This window comes from Micropterus dolomieu, linkage group LG05 (assembly GCF_021292245.1).
Source record: "Micropterus dolomieu isolate WLL.071019.BEF.003 ecotype Adirondacks linkage group LG05, ASM2129224v1, whole genome shotgun sequence".
Taxonomy (NCBI): Eukaryota; Metazoa; Chordata; class Actinopteri; order Centrarchiformes; family Centrarchidae; genus Micropterus; species Micropterus dolomieu.
In genome coordinates, this window is record NC_060154.1 from 10794950 (window position 1) to 10811517 (window position 16568).

Sequence of the window (16568 nt, forward strand, 5' to 3'; positions counted from 1 at the left end):
CAGGTTCCGTATTTCCACAAAACACATGACTGAATGTTTCTAAACCACTTTCATAGGGGTTCGAAATCTGTCAATTAATTCAGTAGTTTAGTAATTTATTGCCAACTATTTTGATAATCCGTTAATCGTTTTGAGTCATCTTTTACAAAAAAATGTCAAAATTCACTGATTCCAGCTTCTTAAATGTGAATATTTTTGATTTCTGTACTGCTCTATGACTTCTCTTTGAGTTGTGGACAAAACAAGACATTTGAGGATGACACTGATCGACATTTTTCACCATTTTCTGGACCTAACAACTAAATGATTTAACAAGAAAATGATGATGATGAAAATACTTAATAATAAGAAAAAAACATTAGTTGAAGTCATGGTTATTATTATTTTTTCTTTTGCTAGGTGGGGTTTATTGACTACATTGTCCACCCTCTGTGGGAGACATGGGCGGACTTGGTGCACCCTGACGCCCAGGACATCTTGGACACGCTGGAGGACAACAGAGAATGGTACCAGAGCATGATCCCCCGGAGCCCGTCACCCACTAGCCCTGAGGAGCACCATGCTGAGGTGGGACCAGGAGGAGAAGCTGTGGGAGCAGGAGGGGCTGTCCCTTCGGGAGGAGGGGGAGGAGGAGGAGACAAGTTCCAGTTTGAACTCACTCTGGAGGAAGAAGAGGAAGATGAGGAAGAGGTGGACTCTGACCTGGAAAGCCCCCTAGAGGAGGAGTCCCAGTCGGGTGGGGAGCGGCACCAGGATTCCTCCTCCCCCTCTTTGTCCCCAGATCCCCGGAGCAGCAGCAGGTACCGTCCTCCCTCACCTCACCCATCTCGGACCCTGAATCTGGCTGCCATGTCGGTGCGGAGCCCTCTCCCCTACAGGACGCTGGCCTCCCCGGGACGGGAGGGCACCGTCAGGGACAGAGAATTGGGACCGGAGGGTGCCGACAGGGACAGAGAACTGAGCCAGGAGGGCGACGGGGTGGCCTGTCTGCGTATGGGCACGTAACAACCAGCACAACCTGCCCCGCCTTAAAGACATGAGAGCTGGATATGGTTAGACGGAGGCAGGGCAGGCCTTCACCAATAATGTCTGTAAAATCACTAAAGTCCCTTTACACTGGACGCACCCTCTCTGGAGAACAGAGGGATGCCCCCCCTCTGTTTTATTTTTTATTTTACCAAGAAGAATAGTTTTAGCCTCTCTTTGGGTGCCTGATTGGCCTTTTGTGTCCCGTCCTGCTTTGTTGTAGCTTCAGTTCGGAGCGTCCCAGACAAAGACTGCTGCATTTTAACTGGGAAGAAGAGTTGAGGCAAGGGGGCGATACTCTAACAAGAAGAACAAAAGGTAAAGGAAAATGTCTTCCTTCAAAATAACTGTTTGTGACATTGAGACGTGCAGCGATCCTCATCCACAGGATCGCTGTGGTTTGACAGGGTTTTGGAATTTATTTTGCACCATAGTTTTAATTTAGGAAATGAAATTACCGAGTCTGGTTGGAATAAGTGAGTATGATTTCTTTAAGAATGAAGTGAGAGATGAATCATTTTACCAAATACAGGATGTAGGTGAGTTGTGAGAAAACAGTGGACCTAAACCTCAGGGGATGAAGAGAAACATAAATCTAATGTAGCACAGATGTAGTGGGTAACCTTGACCTGAACCCTGACCCCAAACAGTCTTTTCCTGTTTGATTTACCTCCAAAACAGAGACAAGTGAGACTTTGTTTAACCTGTGCATCTCTACATGTAATTAAAACCCTTTAATAGAAGATCTGGCAACTGAAGCAATCCAATAATATATATTTAAACCAGCTTGTAGCACCGCAGAGCTTGAACACTGAAGAAGACTGTACCCTAGTCTCACCCGTTGAAAATACAAAAGACACCACCTGTATAATTAGTTTATTTTTTTACCTGAGATGATTTTGAATGGTGTTTAGGTTGTGATTTTTTGAACAGTTTGTTGTACATTTGCTAGTCTTGTCTGTGTTTATGTGCTTGAAAAGCATTGTTTATCAGGGTGCCTCCAGTCCGCAGTAGCACTTTACCGTCTCTGTCATTCAGCTCTACTATTCAGTCACACAAAGGGCTTCACCCACTGTAGGCCTACTGATCACACAAACAGATCACAGGACATCTGACTCAAGGAACCGGAAGGCAGGACCGGAAACTAATTTCAACAAATAACTTAAAAGGATTTGACAGAAATTCACAGATAAAATATGAATTATAAGACTCCCTCTATTTTGTGAGCTGCTTCAGTTACTGAGGTCCAGATAACCTTGCAGTATTTACAAAGTTTTTATTGTTAACCACTTTTAAAAAACAATGAGTTTGTGGGCACAAGCAAGATCTAGAAAATTATCTTTATCTGTCTTTTATTCTCCATTTTTTGTTAGAGAACTGATACTGTGAATGGGTAAAGTGGTCCTAGTTATGATTTGCTAAGCCTCACCTTCAAATTAATATGATGTGGTCAAAATATGTTAGCACAGAAGCTTTGAGCTGTACTGTTAGCTAATATTCTAGCTAACAGTTCATCTCAAAGCTTACGTTGAATACCACAGCTCTCTGATTCTGTTATGTTGGGCAAAAGCATGCTTTAACCTTTAAGGATGTGGTTGGTATATGTATTTACCTGATGGGATGTATTTGTCTCGTTATCAAATCCCATGAAAAGACCGAAACCGATAATGTGTTAGTTCCTTTCTCAATGCTCCCCGACTTCCCTACCCTGTCTGTGGCTCTCCGCCCCAAGAATATTTGTTCCTACCCAGGACATAAATCTTTTAAAAAATATATTTTTATTCTATTTTTTTTAAAAGGCTTTCTTTAAGGAGCTGGGCAGCGTACTTCTTAACAAACGAGACTCCAACAGAAGTAAATATTTGTTTAATTATTTACAGCAGCAGGAAAGTGGATAGTATATATGTGATTGATCCAAAATAAACAACAGTGGCTGTGTTCATTATGAAGGAGCACGTCTCCCTGTGCAACATTGATGTGTTTTTAGTAGTTTATGGATGATGACACAGAGGTATAAGCTGCTACACAAACATTTACTCATTAGGATCAGTTCATTGTGGGTTTTGGTCTTTTTTTCATGGGCTTTGTTGACAGTTAAAATACATTTCCACATTCATCCTTTAATTTAGACCTGTCATGATTTCCTCACCTACATTCAATTTATTTATGGCCAAAAACTGACAGGAGCGCAGATGCTTTTAGCAACACTGTTAAGCTGATGTCAAAGCAGTTTATTGGCTGGTTATTTCCTTTCTCAAACCTCAAGTGAATCTGAGCCTGATTGTTCCTTTCCTCAATTTTTGTTATTTTAAATATAGTGGGGGAGGGGGTTCCCATCAAATCAGGAAGAATCTTATTATTCCAAATAAATCACCTTGGTGTTACTTTCCCGCCCTGCCGACAGGTTCTGATGTAGAGATCACAAGAAGCACAGTTTCAAGTAGCCGACAGACATTAATCGCCTGTAGTTCAAACTGAACAGATTGTGCTCCATCAGGTTGTCAGTCTTATTTGGTAGATATAGTGCTTGACTGGGATAACTGTGTGCCATAAGTGTTGAAAACACACAAACACCTGCCAGCCTACGATGCTGTACATTTTTACACTAGAGATTTTAACCTGATGATTGTATCGAAGTCATTGACTTTATAGTGTTAGTTTTTATGAATGATACATGTTAACAGTATTTAAAGCAGACAATTTATTAGATTTTGTGCAGCTTACGGTTGGCCTGTTCAGCCCTTTCCTAATCAGATAGCTGAGACTTGAGAATGTGTGTAATTTCAGGAGTCTTTCTGTACCAAGTACGATTTCAGTCTAGAGCAGTGTTTGTCGCCGTCACTGAGGTAGAAAGACCAGGAAGCAAACAAGCACTACAACAACATACGATGCACTTCCTGGTCAGGCAGTAGTTGAAAACACTAGTCTAACAGTATTTCATTAACTCAGCTAGTAAGCTTTATTGGTCAGCCTTACATGTGATAGGGGTGTTTGGATCCTGTTGTTAAAGGACCATTATGCTGTTTTTTAACCTGCCGAGCATCAGAACATTGTTGGATCTACACACAGAATCAGGATAAGAAAACTTTTCATTTTCTAGTGACAGCAGCAATATACACATACTCTTAGTGTATTTGCTGTCATTTTAACAAAAGAAATTAATTGCTGTGAAAACAAATTATGAAATTTAGTAGATGACGTTCTTTTTTTTCTCCTCCACTATATTTAGCTTAAAGTGTCAAAACTCCACAATACAAATGCCATGTAAACCTAATCAGCTGCAGAGTAGTTAAATAAAATGTCTTGGTTATGCCCAGACTTTACCGCTAGCGCCATCAACAGGCCAAAGTTTATACTTGCACACAAATGGATCTAGGGGGCAGACTGTCTGCTTTCATGGCAAACGCTTTATATTTTCTGAGCCTCTTGGCCTTTATTTTAGCATCACCCCCAAATGATAAATCTTTTTTTTTTCCCCCCCCACTAAACTACTGGTAAAGCTCTCAAAACAGCGAAACCTTCATATTGTTTTGTGAATCTAACATTCACAGCAGTGATCCAGTCTGTAAACACTGTCTGGTAGCTGTCGGTAGCTCTCCTGCAGTACAGGAAGTGATGAGTTTTTACATTTACAGAGAAGCCCTGTGTAGTTTGCAAAAGCAGTGTGCAAACTACACAGGGCACAAAGTACAAATTGATCATTTTAAGCTTTTAGAAAATACCTCAATTTTGAAGCAAGGAAACACACCACTTCCCTCGTTCAGCATGGCATTTTCATTGATTACTGTGGAAGTGAAACTTAAATCGATTTCAGATGCCAACAGTTTTCAGTCAGCTGAATGAACAGGTGGTTACATCGGCATGTTAAAACTCAGTGCTGTGGCCCTTTACAGGAAGGCATCAGTGCCATAAAGTGTTAAATGTACTGATGAGCAGGAGATCCTGCTCTTGCTCCGTTGTTGTGTTGCGCTGATACTGCCACCGTTGATGTTCATGCAGTCTCGTTTTCCTCCGCCTGTGTCGTGCAAACTTCTATTAAAGATATTTATTCTTCAAAATGTGTCTGTCGAGACAAAGTACTGTAACTTAGGACATTTCATTTTTTTGTTCTGGAGCCTAAATCTTCAAGTATACTTTACAAGTATGTATACCATCTGCCACTCCAATGTTGTTAAAGAAGAGAACTATATTTTTGTTTCTCATTAAGCCAAAAGAGTCTCGGGAGTTCAGGGTGTTTTAATTGGAAAATGCCAATAAATTATATGGAAATTTATCAAACTGGCTGTTTGTTATTTGTTCATTAGAGTGACCCTTTAAAATCACAGGTTTTTCCCCCCCAAATAGAAAAGTCACTCAAGAGCTGTGTGTAACTATACGGATTTATTTCAATTTCATATCTGATCCCATCAGAGTACAAGAGGCACATAAAAATTCACTGATTTCACATCCACATTGTTAACTACTAAAAGCTAAATATGTTAGAATGGGTTTGATTTGGTACTTCATGCATGTTATTTGCCGTTTTCCTGCAGGTAGCACACAGTTTAAAGTTGCTCAGCAGATGCTTCTGCTCAGTTTGACCGGGGCTCCAGTGCAGGCTGGTGGCTTCACCCCCTGAAGACAGAGTCAGTCACAGAAATGTAATTCATAGGAGCAGAATCACTTCACAGATATAGATATTGCTGATTGAGACAAGACACGTCTGCATTTTAGTACTTACTACACAGTAAGGAACAAATGCAAACCTCTAAAAACCTTTTAAGTATTATGTTGAGTGCCTGTCATAATTTCCTCTCTGGTTTCTGTTGAACCATTACCTGCCCAGGTTCCAAACATGTATTTCTACCTGTACTGATACCTCAATAGTCCTCACCTTGTAGAGTTGGCAGACCAAATGGAAAAGGGACGACATCGCTTTGTCCTCATTCTCTTCTGTGTATTCCTAAATACAGTTTTAATCAGTTTCAGTTTTTATACAGAGCTACTTCAAACAAACTTCAATCTGCTGTTTAAATGTACAAACAATTCCACTGTAAAGAGAATAGAAACAGTCAGTGGAATTACTTAACATTTTGTTAAAAATCTTTACAAAGTTTCCTCTTACAATTAGTTCTACTCTTATGGAGTCAATGCAATTGGACAATGGTGGGATGTAACTAAGTACATTTATTCAAGTATTGTACATACCACTTTCAAGCTCACTACATGTCAGAGCGAAATATTGTACTTTACAAAAAAAAAAAAAAACTAGTCAATATTTGAAACAAAAATCGGCAACTATTATATAATGGTCTCTGAAATGTGAGGATTTACTGGGTTTTTTTTTTTAAAGTTAGGTTTGGGCAGTTTCTGAATTGGTACATGCCAATCAATTACGAATTATACAGCAGATTAATCCATAAATGAAAGAAATTACAAAAAAAACAAGTAAAGTAGTCGACCTACCTCAACCAACTACAGTAGTAAAATCATTTTACATTAATCCAGGAATAATAAAATCATGTAACAATCAGTCACAGGGGACACTTTTTGCATTAAGTACTTTTACTATTTTATGTACATTTTGCTGATTATACTACTTTTACTAATGCAGGACTTTCATTTGTAACAGTATATTTACAGTGTGGCATTAGTACTTGACTTAAGATGCGTCTTAAGTAGGACATTAAAAATTGTCATACTTGTAATTCTGCCTTTTTAGGCAAGCAGAAAACGTTTTATTACTTTATATCCATCTATCATAGCTTGTCTAGCGTGCAATCAGTGTTTTACCCCGTTGAAGGTGACCCAGGGGACGTGTGTGTGGACGGGGCTCAGAGCTCTGGTCATGACAGCGTTGGTGTGCATCAGCTGGTATCCCAGATCTCCTTTCACACAGGAGTCAACACTCGTCCAGGAGACAGACGGAGCGTACAGCTGGAGACACTGAGAAAGGACAGAGCATCAGCAACACGACACACCTTGTACGTCACAGCAAGTCTTTGGGGATTTTAGCTGTTTTTAAAGCTGGAAACACTGCAGGCTTTGTTCATTTTTTTAACGCTCTTGTATACCTCAGATGTTTGTGTTGATGCTTTAAGTTTTACACTGTCGTTGCAAAGAAACATTTCTGTATGAAAACCAATGCTGGTAGGGAGCAGCGCCGGAATGGGCACCGGAGCCGGGCAAGCGAGGGAGTGTAACGCACATTCAGCGCTACCGTTTACTGTAACCACCAATTAATAGCCACAATAAGCCCCTCCCTACCTTTGTGCGTTTTTACAGGAAACGTGTAAAGAAAATAGCACTCTGCTTTCCATTTAATGGAAACTTCAACACTACAAAATTGTAGATGTATCGCCAATTTAAATTTAATATTTTTTAAACACTTTTCTTTACCCATCTGACCGCCAGTGCTGCTCCCTTTATTGGACTGCATCTCAAAATCTCAATTAAGCTTGTGAGTAAAATGTCTTAAAAACCAGAAGTTAAATTCAGGTACAGCAGATACTCACAGGCTGGGCTGCGCTGAGAACATCTGCAGCAGACTCCATGCAGTAGACGATCTGAAATGCTGAGTGTCCCGTTAAATTGATGATACAGGCCTGAGGAACAGAAATCAAAAGTCATGTTTTTGTATTAAACATACATGACAGCAGCAGTACAGGTGATGAAATGTGCAAACCTCAATCATGTTTCCTCGGCATTCAGGTTCTCCATGCTGACAGATGAAGGAAGAGTTTGCTGATGGAAGCTCCTACAAGAGAAGGATATTTATATTTTTGTAATACTACAAAATTCCCATAACACACACTTGAAATCTTCTCTCCACTTTCAGAGACTCTCTGCATTAAAAGAGGAGGAGGATGATCAGTCTACCTTAGCATTCCCGTAGGGTACCAGAGTGACTGTCATGATGTCCTGCAGCATGGTCCAGGTGGGGAAGAACTGCTGGGTGATGAAGACTCTGCAGTCTGGACACAGACTCTCATAGTACAGAATGACAGATACTGGGGGAACAGCCCAGTTTGGTCTGGTAGCATTCACCTCCATACACTGCTTCTGAACCTACATGAGAAACGAATACAGAGCAAACTACTTAAATTTGTTTGGGGAGGGCTTGAATGTAATGGACATTCATTTGTTTGCAACAGTTCCACACTCAAGCTTTAAATGAGTACAAAAGTAATAGCAGCAAAACATTCTTAAAAGTACAAAAGGAAAAGTATTAATTATGCAGAATGGCTCATTTCAAAAGATTGTATGTTATCTTTTTGGATTATAATCACTGATACATTGATGTATACTATAGGGACAAAGTACTGGAACACCACATGCCTAAAACGTTTGGTAGGTGGTAATTACTTCAAACTTGTATAGCACTTGAGTAAATGTACATGCCACCACTGGTATTTACCCTGACAGTTTATTTGTTAATAATTTGTAAAATCATTATGTTAAACAACTAATCTTGACAATGAACAGGAGGGCATGATTTTTATCCAAATGCTGATGTAAGAAAGAGTGGAGCAAATCCCTTATTGTTTTTTTTAAAATGCAAGAATATAATAACAGCTACATTTTAAAAGACTGTTTTGATTCACTGAAGACAGCTTCTCTGCTTGCTTTTCTTGCTTTCATTTCATTGTAAATTGAGCTTTGTGGGTGTTAAACAGGCACCTCTGAAGACATCACTGTAGGTTCTGGTGTACACATTTTAGTGAAAATGTAAATCATGAGTTGCAGCATTACACCTAATCAAACAATGACAGCTTGGCTATATAGTCTGTAGCTCAATGTTCAAAGTTAAACCCACTGTACCATTTATTTTTCTGTCCTTCTCTCTTTATGCTGATTTAGTGTTTGTGTGATTTGACCCAAAGCTGCTCCCCTGGTCACATGAGGGACCACTGGTGTTCAATTTCTGAAGCATGACTTTCATTTAGAGCCAGATGGGGGAAACTTTAAACTCCACTGAACTCCATTTAGTTTGGGTGGGACAACAATGATCAAAGTATTTATTTTAAATTATCAGTGTTTCCTTCATACAGGTTATGAATTCTCACTAGAATAAAACCTAAAAGGCCTATGATATGGCCAAAAATAAAAGCAGGCCAATAAGGAGAAAAATAGAAAAATGTATCTCTTAGCGTGTGGCTGCCATTTCCTCTTTTGCGGCATAATAATCCTACAGCATGAAACACGTCTACCATATTGACATAATATTAAGCAATAAAAGGGTGAAAAACATCCCACTAAGAGATAATCTAGAAGTCATTTAACAAAAGATAAGCTTTCCATAGCTTGTATTGAATTTATTTTGCTTCTACATAAACACGTATCTACTAAGGAAATTAATACTTTGACTGTATTGTGGGCTTAATCAGCTTTGTTACGGGCCACTACCGACGTGAATATTGAAGCATTTTCTGCTGTGATCCCATATGTTAACTGACTAACATGAAAATATCACTGCACTGACCCGTAAATAGATACCAGTGTGTTTATTTTACTCACCTTGCACTCTATTGCTATCTCCAGGGACCGACACCACTGAGATGGAGGGTAACGGCAGGACGGTTTGGGGTGAGACTTCGCGGAGCTTCTCCGATCAGCACAGAGGAGTACAAACACAACCAACAGTCCTGACAGCTTCATGTTTCAATATCAGGAGAAAAACCCACAGTCACTGAGATGAGATGACTGAAGCTGCTCCTCCTAAAAGCCGCGTCATCAGCTGATTAACGCCAGGTGTGATTGACTGCGGCTGCATTCAGGGATCCTCGGAGACTCCTGCTTCTGGCTCCGTAAACAGGAGGAAACAATAATGAAATATCTGTCTGGATTAATTTGAGCAGTTTAATCGTAGAGGGAGTGGAGTTTTAGTATTAGTGATAAATATATGTGCGAAAAGGAAAAAAAAAAAACAAGATTAACAAATGTTATGGTGAGAAAGCCTGGGGTACCGGGTATTATGGCGATTGGCCTTTCTCTAGTGGTACCACTGGAGCAGTCCAGCATCACCCCTCATTTCTAATAAAAACCAAAGCATTATGGGAACTGTAGTTATAGAATGAGAACAAGAAAAAAAAAAGTTTTTTTCTTTGTTAAAATGATGTGCTCATTTTTTGAAAAGTAGAACAAAAGATACCCATTTATCTAAGAATATGGACAAAACCCAAGGAATATATTTCAGTTTATCATAAAAAATGATGAAAGCAACCATTTGTGAGAAAACCTTTGAGCAGCCAATAAGCTTTGGCTGTGACCAGTGAATATATGATGCGCCATCTGGAATTTTGTATTCAGAAAGGTACTTTAGTTCAGAAAATCGGGATTTTGTTCCTTTTGAAACTGTTTATGAGAGGCTCACCTGCCTGCGACTTATTGTCATTTTCAGTGTTTCCCTAACGTTTTAAACACGAAGATGTGTAATGATGCCTCGCTGGGAAATCCACCTGGAACTGCAACCTAACGTTAATTTAACGTTCCTCTGCCAGAGCTAGACTTGAAAATGTCTCTAAATAACTTGTTTTTCGGTGAAAACACTGGGACAGGAATGACATCTGAAGCCCGTTCGTCAGCGGCTGTATACTGTAGGGGATAACATTTGCTCGGTTGCAGATATATTAACTTTACCGCTAACAATGGCCGCTACCACGGGCCGATTAAAGGGTTTCCTCTGCGATGTTGGTGGACTCGTCAGGGCCGTGACAAGAAGCCGAGGAGCTTGCTAACCGAAATGGCGGGATTGAAGCTACAGTTAAAAGGCGAATGACACTGCATTTTCAACTGGCTATCTGCACAACTTCAAGTCCAGGGAGCACTTTTATATCCAGAAATAGCTGTTCTCAAGGTAAGACTCATCCTGACAACATGCTACTTATAATTTATCTTACTTTCATCTCTTCCACACTGTTCATACCCACATGGTTACACCTTTTGTATTCTGGTGCTCAGTGGTTAGTAGTCTGTAATTGCTTTTAGACAGTTTTTAGGGTTTATAAGATGCTGTGAGTGGAGCAGCAGCTGGTGCAGCCTTGAGGGGGGCTACTGGCTTTAACTGTAGAATGTTGTGGCTGTTTTTCTACGACTGCTCCTCTCTTTTCCACCTTTGTTTGCAAACCAATAAAGTTAAATCACAATCAGCAGCCACACAAGTCTCGCCAATGTCCACTTGAGATTGTTTGTTGACATTCAGTATATTGGAAATAGCAGCCAGAGTGCAGCGGTGTGTTTATGCTAAATACTGGATCCTAAGTTGTCTAAGTTTTGATCAGTCAGGAGGTTTATACACAGAGCTGAAGTCGGTCTCCTCCTCTCCAAAACACCTGAGATCTATATCGCCATTAAATTTATAGCTGGGAAATACCCAGCTGCAGCGGTGTGTTTACAGTGAACAGCTGATGGAGTTATGCTAAATACTGGGTCCGAAGTTGTTGTTGTTGTTTTAAGTTTTCATCTGCCAGGAAGTTTCTACATGGAGCCGAAGTCGGTCTCCTCCCAAAACAAGCGGAACAGCTGATTACAGCAGGTAATTAAAGCTCATTAAACATCCTGTTTTTCCAACTCAGGCAGACACAGACGTGAGTGCTGCAGCTGATCTACAGCTTTTGTTGGCTGCAAATGTTTTAATAACCTTCCAAACTGTTGCGATTTTATTTTTGTGTTGCTTTCTCTGTGCTGCAGTTATTTTAAGAACGTTATGGCTTTATCCAGTTTGTTTAGCTACTATTAAATGTATAACGAACTTTATCATGTGTCTCTTTATTATAGCTCCCACACAAAAAAGCTGCTTTAATGGTCAAGCAAAGCCTATAGTTTTTCATTATATTCCAGTCAAATCTGATGTTCATTTATAAATGTTGCTCATGGATAGTGGTTACAAATAATGATGCCTGTGCATTGCTTTGTATGGCTACAGCCTACGTCAGCGGGTTAATTTGCCTAATCTTTGCAGGTCTTTAGACCAGGGTGGAAACACACACAACAGTGGGCTGAAGGAACCTTTTTAGTTCCTTGAAAAGAGATCTGGGGACTTAAAAGTCCCGGGATGGTGAAAAGCGGCTTTAGTTGCAGTCCTACTGTGGAGTAAACTACAGGATTTTTATTTCTACCGAACACTATAAATCTATGGCGTAAATACACTTTCGACCCATTACATTATGCAGTTGATGTTTACGCCTAGGGTGTAAACCACGTTGTTTAATGGTACAAACAGTAAACACATGGTGTGGGTATGCAAGATCATCAAGCACGTCTTTGACTTATGACTGCAAAGAGAAATGCATTTAAGGTGGCCCATTTAACAGGCTACTGTATTTTTCCCTATAAAACACAAGCGCCACCTCATCTCCACTCAAAAAGTTCACTATCAAAGGAATCTCTGTTACCTCTCCAGTCATATCACATTTTATGGTAATATAGACCTACTTTAATTTGGTCTACCATAGCTGGAATCATACATTTGGCTATTGGATACTGTGTGCCTAACAATGTGCCTGCAAAATTCAAGTCATTATAATCATTTCACAACTGTTCGGTCAAACATAGATTGTTAAAGTAACACTAGTTTTTTATACGCTTTATACATTTTTAGCCTCCCTCTCTTTCTAGTCTACAGCTGAACACTTAAGGTTATGGCTGAAATTTAACAATTAATTAAGTCTTTGATTTTCTAATTATTTTGTAGTATTTCATCTTCACCTACATTTTAAATATATGGTATATAGACCTATGTCATCTAGCCTGTGCAGCTTCTCATACCAAGGGTGAGTTCAATGTGGTACCTGCCAGGGGAATAAGGTCTATTTGACACACGCTTTTACAAAATAATACAATTTTTGTTTAACCATGTAAGTCTCATTGAAGTTGAAAACTTCTTTTGCAATGGTGACTTAGAGTATAACTTCTAATATACTAAATCTGTGTGCTGTTAGATGCTTGTAAAGCCACAGTATGTGGTATCAGTACATGGTGTTTTCAGTCTTTGTGGTGTAGAATCTAGCAGTTTTGCTAGGCATATTATGTAAATAGTAAAAGGTGTTTGTGATGTATACTGGTTTATACTATCCCCTATATAATCCTGGTTAATCCAGGTCGGTATAGTTTGATCACCACCTCTAGTTAAGTAAAGTAGTTGAAATCCTCAGGTTATCAAATGAACTACTATAACAATTCATTAAACCGTAATCTCAAATTTATTTGGGGATCTGAAAGTGCATACCGGTACATTAACAATGATGTTCTGAAGTGGGTAAAGTCAGGTTTTACACCAACAAAAAACATTTGAAACCATCAATTTTCCTCAGATTTGACTCCTAAAAGAAACACAAGCTATTTCAAAAAAGCTGAATGGTATTGCATAATCAATACACTTACAATAAACACATTTACAATAACAGTATTTTCTCACAGCGTTAGGCTATTAACAAAGGGCAGCTAGATGTTTTAGATTACGAACAGCCACAATGGAGAGAAAAAAAAGTCACAGTTACAGAAACATAATTTTAACAAACCTGACTACATTGAATGCGATGCAGAGACAAGTATAGAGGTATTTGATCATATGCACAGCTCAAAGTGAAACAAAACCTTTTTTTAAATATCAAGTCACTGGATTTTAAACATTTTAAAATGTTCTTGCCATGATCTTCCCATCTAACTCGGAGTGAGATGGAAAACAGACTCCGAAAGTGTTGTGTTCTGTTTAACAAATGTTACGACTACATCCCATCGTGTTTATGGCATGGTAGACAGTAGACGGAGCTGGACAGCCGAGCACTGTGTGAATGCGTAATTTATTAACCAACCTTCCTCCTCTTAACCTTACCCAAACCTTTAATAAAGATAACCAATCCTATACTTACTTAACTTGATCTGTCTCCAACTTAATACCAAACCCACCTAGCCTATAGGCCTCACTCTACTGTACCTACATAACCAGTTCCTTCACTTAACCATATCTTATCTTGTACCTAAACATTTCTTTATAATAACCCATTCACAAAACTGAACAAATCTTGACCCAATTCTGTAAAAGACTCAAAATCGCATTCACTGCAAACTGTTTTAATTTAACAAATTATTCCTACAATATCCGTGCCGGGCAATTATAATATGATTACGGTTAGACAAGTAAAACGTTACATTTGGGGAAAGATTGTCATCATGGTTAAATATACAAAAAATCAACGATGGGTCTAAGACAGTTAGCAATCCCTGGTCCCCAATATCAAAACCATCCTGTCATATGCCAGTCCACAATCCTAGCTTTCACATCCATAACCTCTGATTCTCCACCTTAGTACCTTAATACCACTAACAGCATCTCCATTTCATTATACCACAGAACTTGACAATGTTATCTTCTTTTGTAAAACACATGTACCGTTGCTGTCATTCCTGCATTTCACAATATCAAGCTCTTTAATTAAAGGTGGGGTATGCGATTCTAAACCAATTTTGTCAGATTCACCGAATAGTTCCTCATGGTCCACTAGCTGTCCTATCTGTGTGTGTGCGCTGTTAAAAAAAATCGTGGTGTTTGTACTCAGTGCTGGCTCTGTAAATGGGAAACAAACAAAATGTCTTGGACTGAGCCACACAACACTATTTCAGCAATGATTTGTGTGTGAGGTACCATTAAATTACTTGCCCATTTGACAGCTAACTTTCTAGTTCACCAATATAAGCTGCTGTTGTTGTTGTTGTTGTTGTTATTATTATCATCTCTAGCAGCAAGAAAGTTGTGAGTATCGCTGTCTGGAGCTAGTGTGCTGGTTCTGGGAAACCGTCTCGTCCTCTCTGCATGTTCGCTTCAAAGCAGCAACTGTAGCGAGAGTTTGCTAATGCACAACCTAACTAACATCAGTACATCTAATGGTACAGTTCACTAGGGCTGCAACGATTAGTCGACGTAATCGACAACATCGACAAGAAAAATTTATCAACGTGAAATTTCATTGTCGATGCATTGTTACAGAGAAGCTGTTTAAGGGAGAGATGGAAATCTTCTTATTAAGAACATTTCTGGTTGTTTATTTCTAACTGCAATGCACTAAAAGAAGTGCTGGGGGCAGTACCGCTTCCACTGTCATGACTGCTTGACTGTAAGACAACTCACGAAGATGAGGCATTCATGCAAGAAGCGGAAAGTAACGGAGAAATAAAACGGCTATTGTTTTTATAAGTTTTGTACGCTATTTAATCACTAAATACACTTTTGAGCGGTTTTGAGGCAAGAAATCAACTGTGTAGAATTTGAATATTGGCAGTTTTTACCAAGTTGATGGCAAATCTGAAATGTGCTCAAAACGTTTTCGGGGTTGAGAAGCTCCACAAGAGCCCGCGAGATTAGCGGGGCCGGCCGGCTGGCCGGCCAGTCACACCCACAGAACCTGGTCACAGTTACTCAGACCACTGCGTCAGCAACAACAGAGCTGCAGAGACAGAGGAAAGGCAGTGTTTCCTATACGTTCATTTATTTGTGGTGGCTCGCCACAATATCAAGGCTGACCGCCACATACTGATTTTCGCTTTTTTTTTTTTTTTTTCTATGCCTAATTTAAAATCTTATTTGATTGCAGATCAGCGCATTTGCGCAGCACATCTCGCTCGTCTCAAACACCGCAGCACAAATCTGTCCAACACTACGCTGGCAATGTCGGAGACCCCTCCTTAAAAAAGTTATTAGTAATGGTTTAAAGTAAATCAAGGAACATCTGGCTCGTGATGTAGCCTACAGAACATTCTCCACTAAGTTACTGCCTAAAACTTTGAAAAATAAACTACAGAAGGATTATGAAAGGGGGCTGTTGCTTTATTGTTCTAAATAGACATTACGTTGTTATTGTACAGTTGTGATTATAGTACTTGCTTTTAATTTGCTTTTATTTTATAAAGTTCCAAAGCAAAAATCTTTGTTAAACAGTTAAGTTTTAAAGTTTGTATAAATCAGTGAATTATAGGATTAGCCTATGCTGTCTTGTCGTCTACCCTGGTTTCCCCGTGGCGTTTATACTGGTGTTCATTCTGAATATTAAACCTTGTTCACTTAATGGTAACGTTAGCTAGTTAGGATGTGTGTTGGAGATCAGTAATTCACTAGAAATATATTTAATTAGTTAAATGGTTTAATTAGGGTTAGGGGGTGACAGAAATAATCGTGACTCGTCGACTAATCGAATAAATAATTAACAGATTAGTTGACTACGAAAATAATCATTAGTTGCAGCCCTATAGCTCACAAACCGCACCTTTAATCCATCTCAACAAGCCAAGTACTATTAAATAACTTTCAGACAAATGTTTATACCTGTTGTTACTGCACCATACACCAGTCAGGCTGATTTTAATCTTCCATGCCATAAACCTTTGTATCTAGGACAAAATTTTAACAAACATTGAGAGTTGAAGAACAAATATCATTGATTTTAAACCTCCTTGGTGGGAGGTTTTATGGAGCATGTGCACTGGTTAGCTGGCAAATTCAAATAAAGAAATAAAAATAAAAATCTAAATGGCAATCACTTTATTTTTTTAATTTCCTTTCATTTAGTCGT

At 39.2% G+C, this 16568-nt stretch overlaps 2 protein-coding genes across 8 annotated transcripts in view; one reads left to right on the top strand and one right to left on the bottom strand.

The window, feature by feature from the left end:
• LOC123970898 (cAMP-specific 3',5'-cyclic phosphodiesterase 4D-like) overlaps window positions 1-5299 on the top strand; it is a 124715-nt gene extending 119416 nt beyond the window's left edge. For all 7 annotated transcript variants that reach the window (XM_046049275.1, XM_046049277.1, XM_046049276.1 and 4 more), the window contains one exon: window positions 400-5299. In XM_046049275.1, coding sequence (XP_045905231.1) covers window positions 400-1005 — 606 coding nt within the window. In that variant the 3' untranslated portion in view covers window positions 1006-5299. The remainder of the gene's footprint in view (window positions 1-399) is intronic.
• An 88-nt stretch (window positions 5300-5387) lies between these two features.
• Window positions 5388-9738, bottom strand: si:dkey-197i20.6 (gamma-interferon-inducible lysosomal thiol reductase). Its single transcript, XM_046049029.1, has 7 exons — window positions 9523-9738; window positions 7885-8073; window positions 7691-7762; window positions 7521-7610; window positions 6799-6951; window positions 5900-5968; window positions 5388-5640 (listed from the first exon to the last, which is right to left on the bottom strand). Exons 1-7 carry the CDS (start codon window positions 9661-9663, stop codon window positions 5581-5583), a joined length of 774 nt encoding a protein of 257 aa, XP_045904985.1. The 5' UTR covers window positions 9664-9738; the 3' UTR covers window positions 5388-5580.
• Window positions 9739-16568: the final 6830 nt, after the last annotated feature.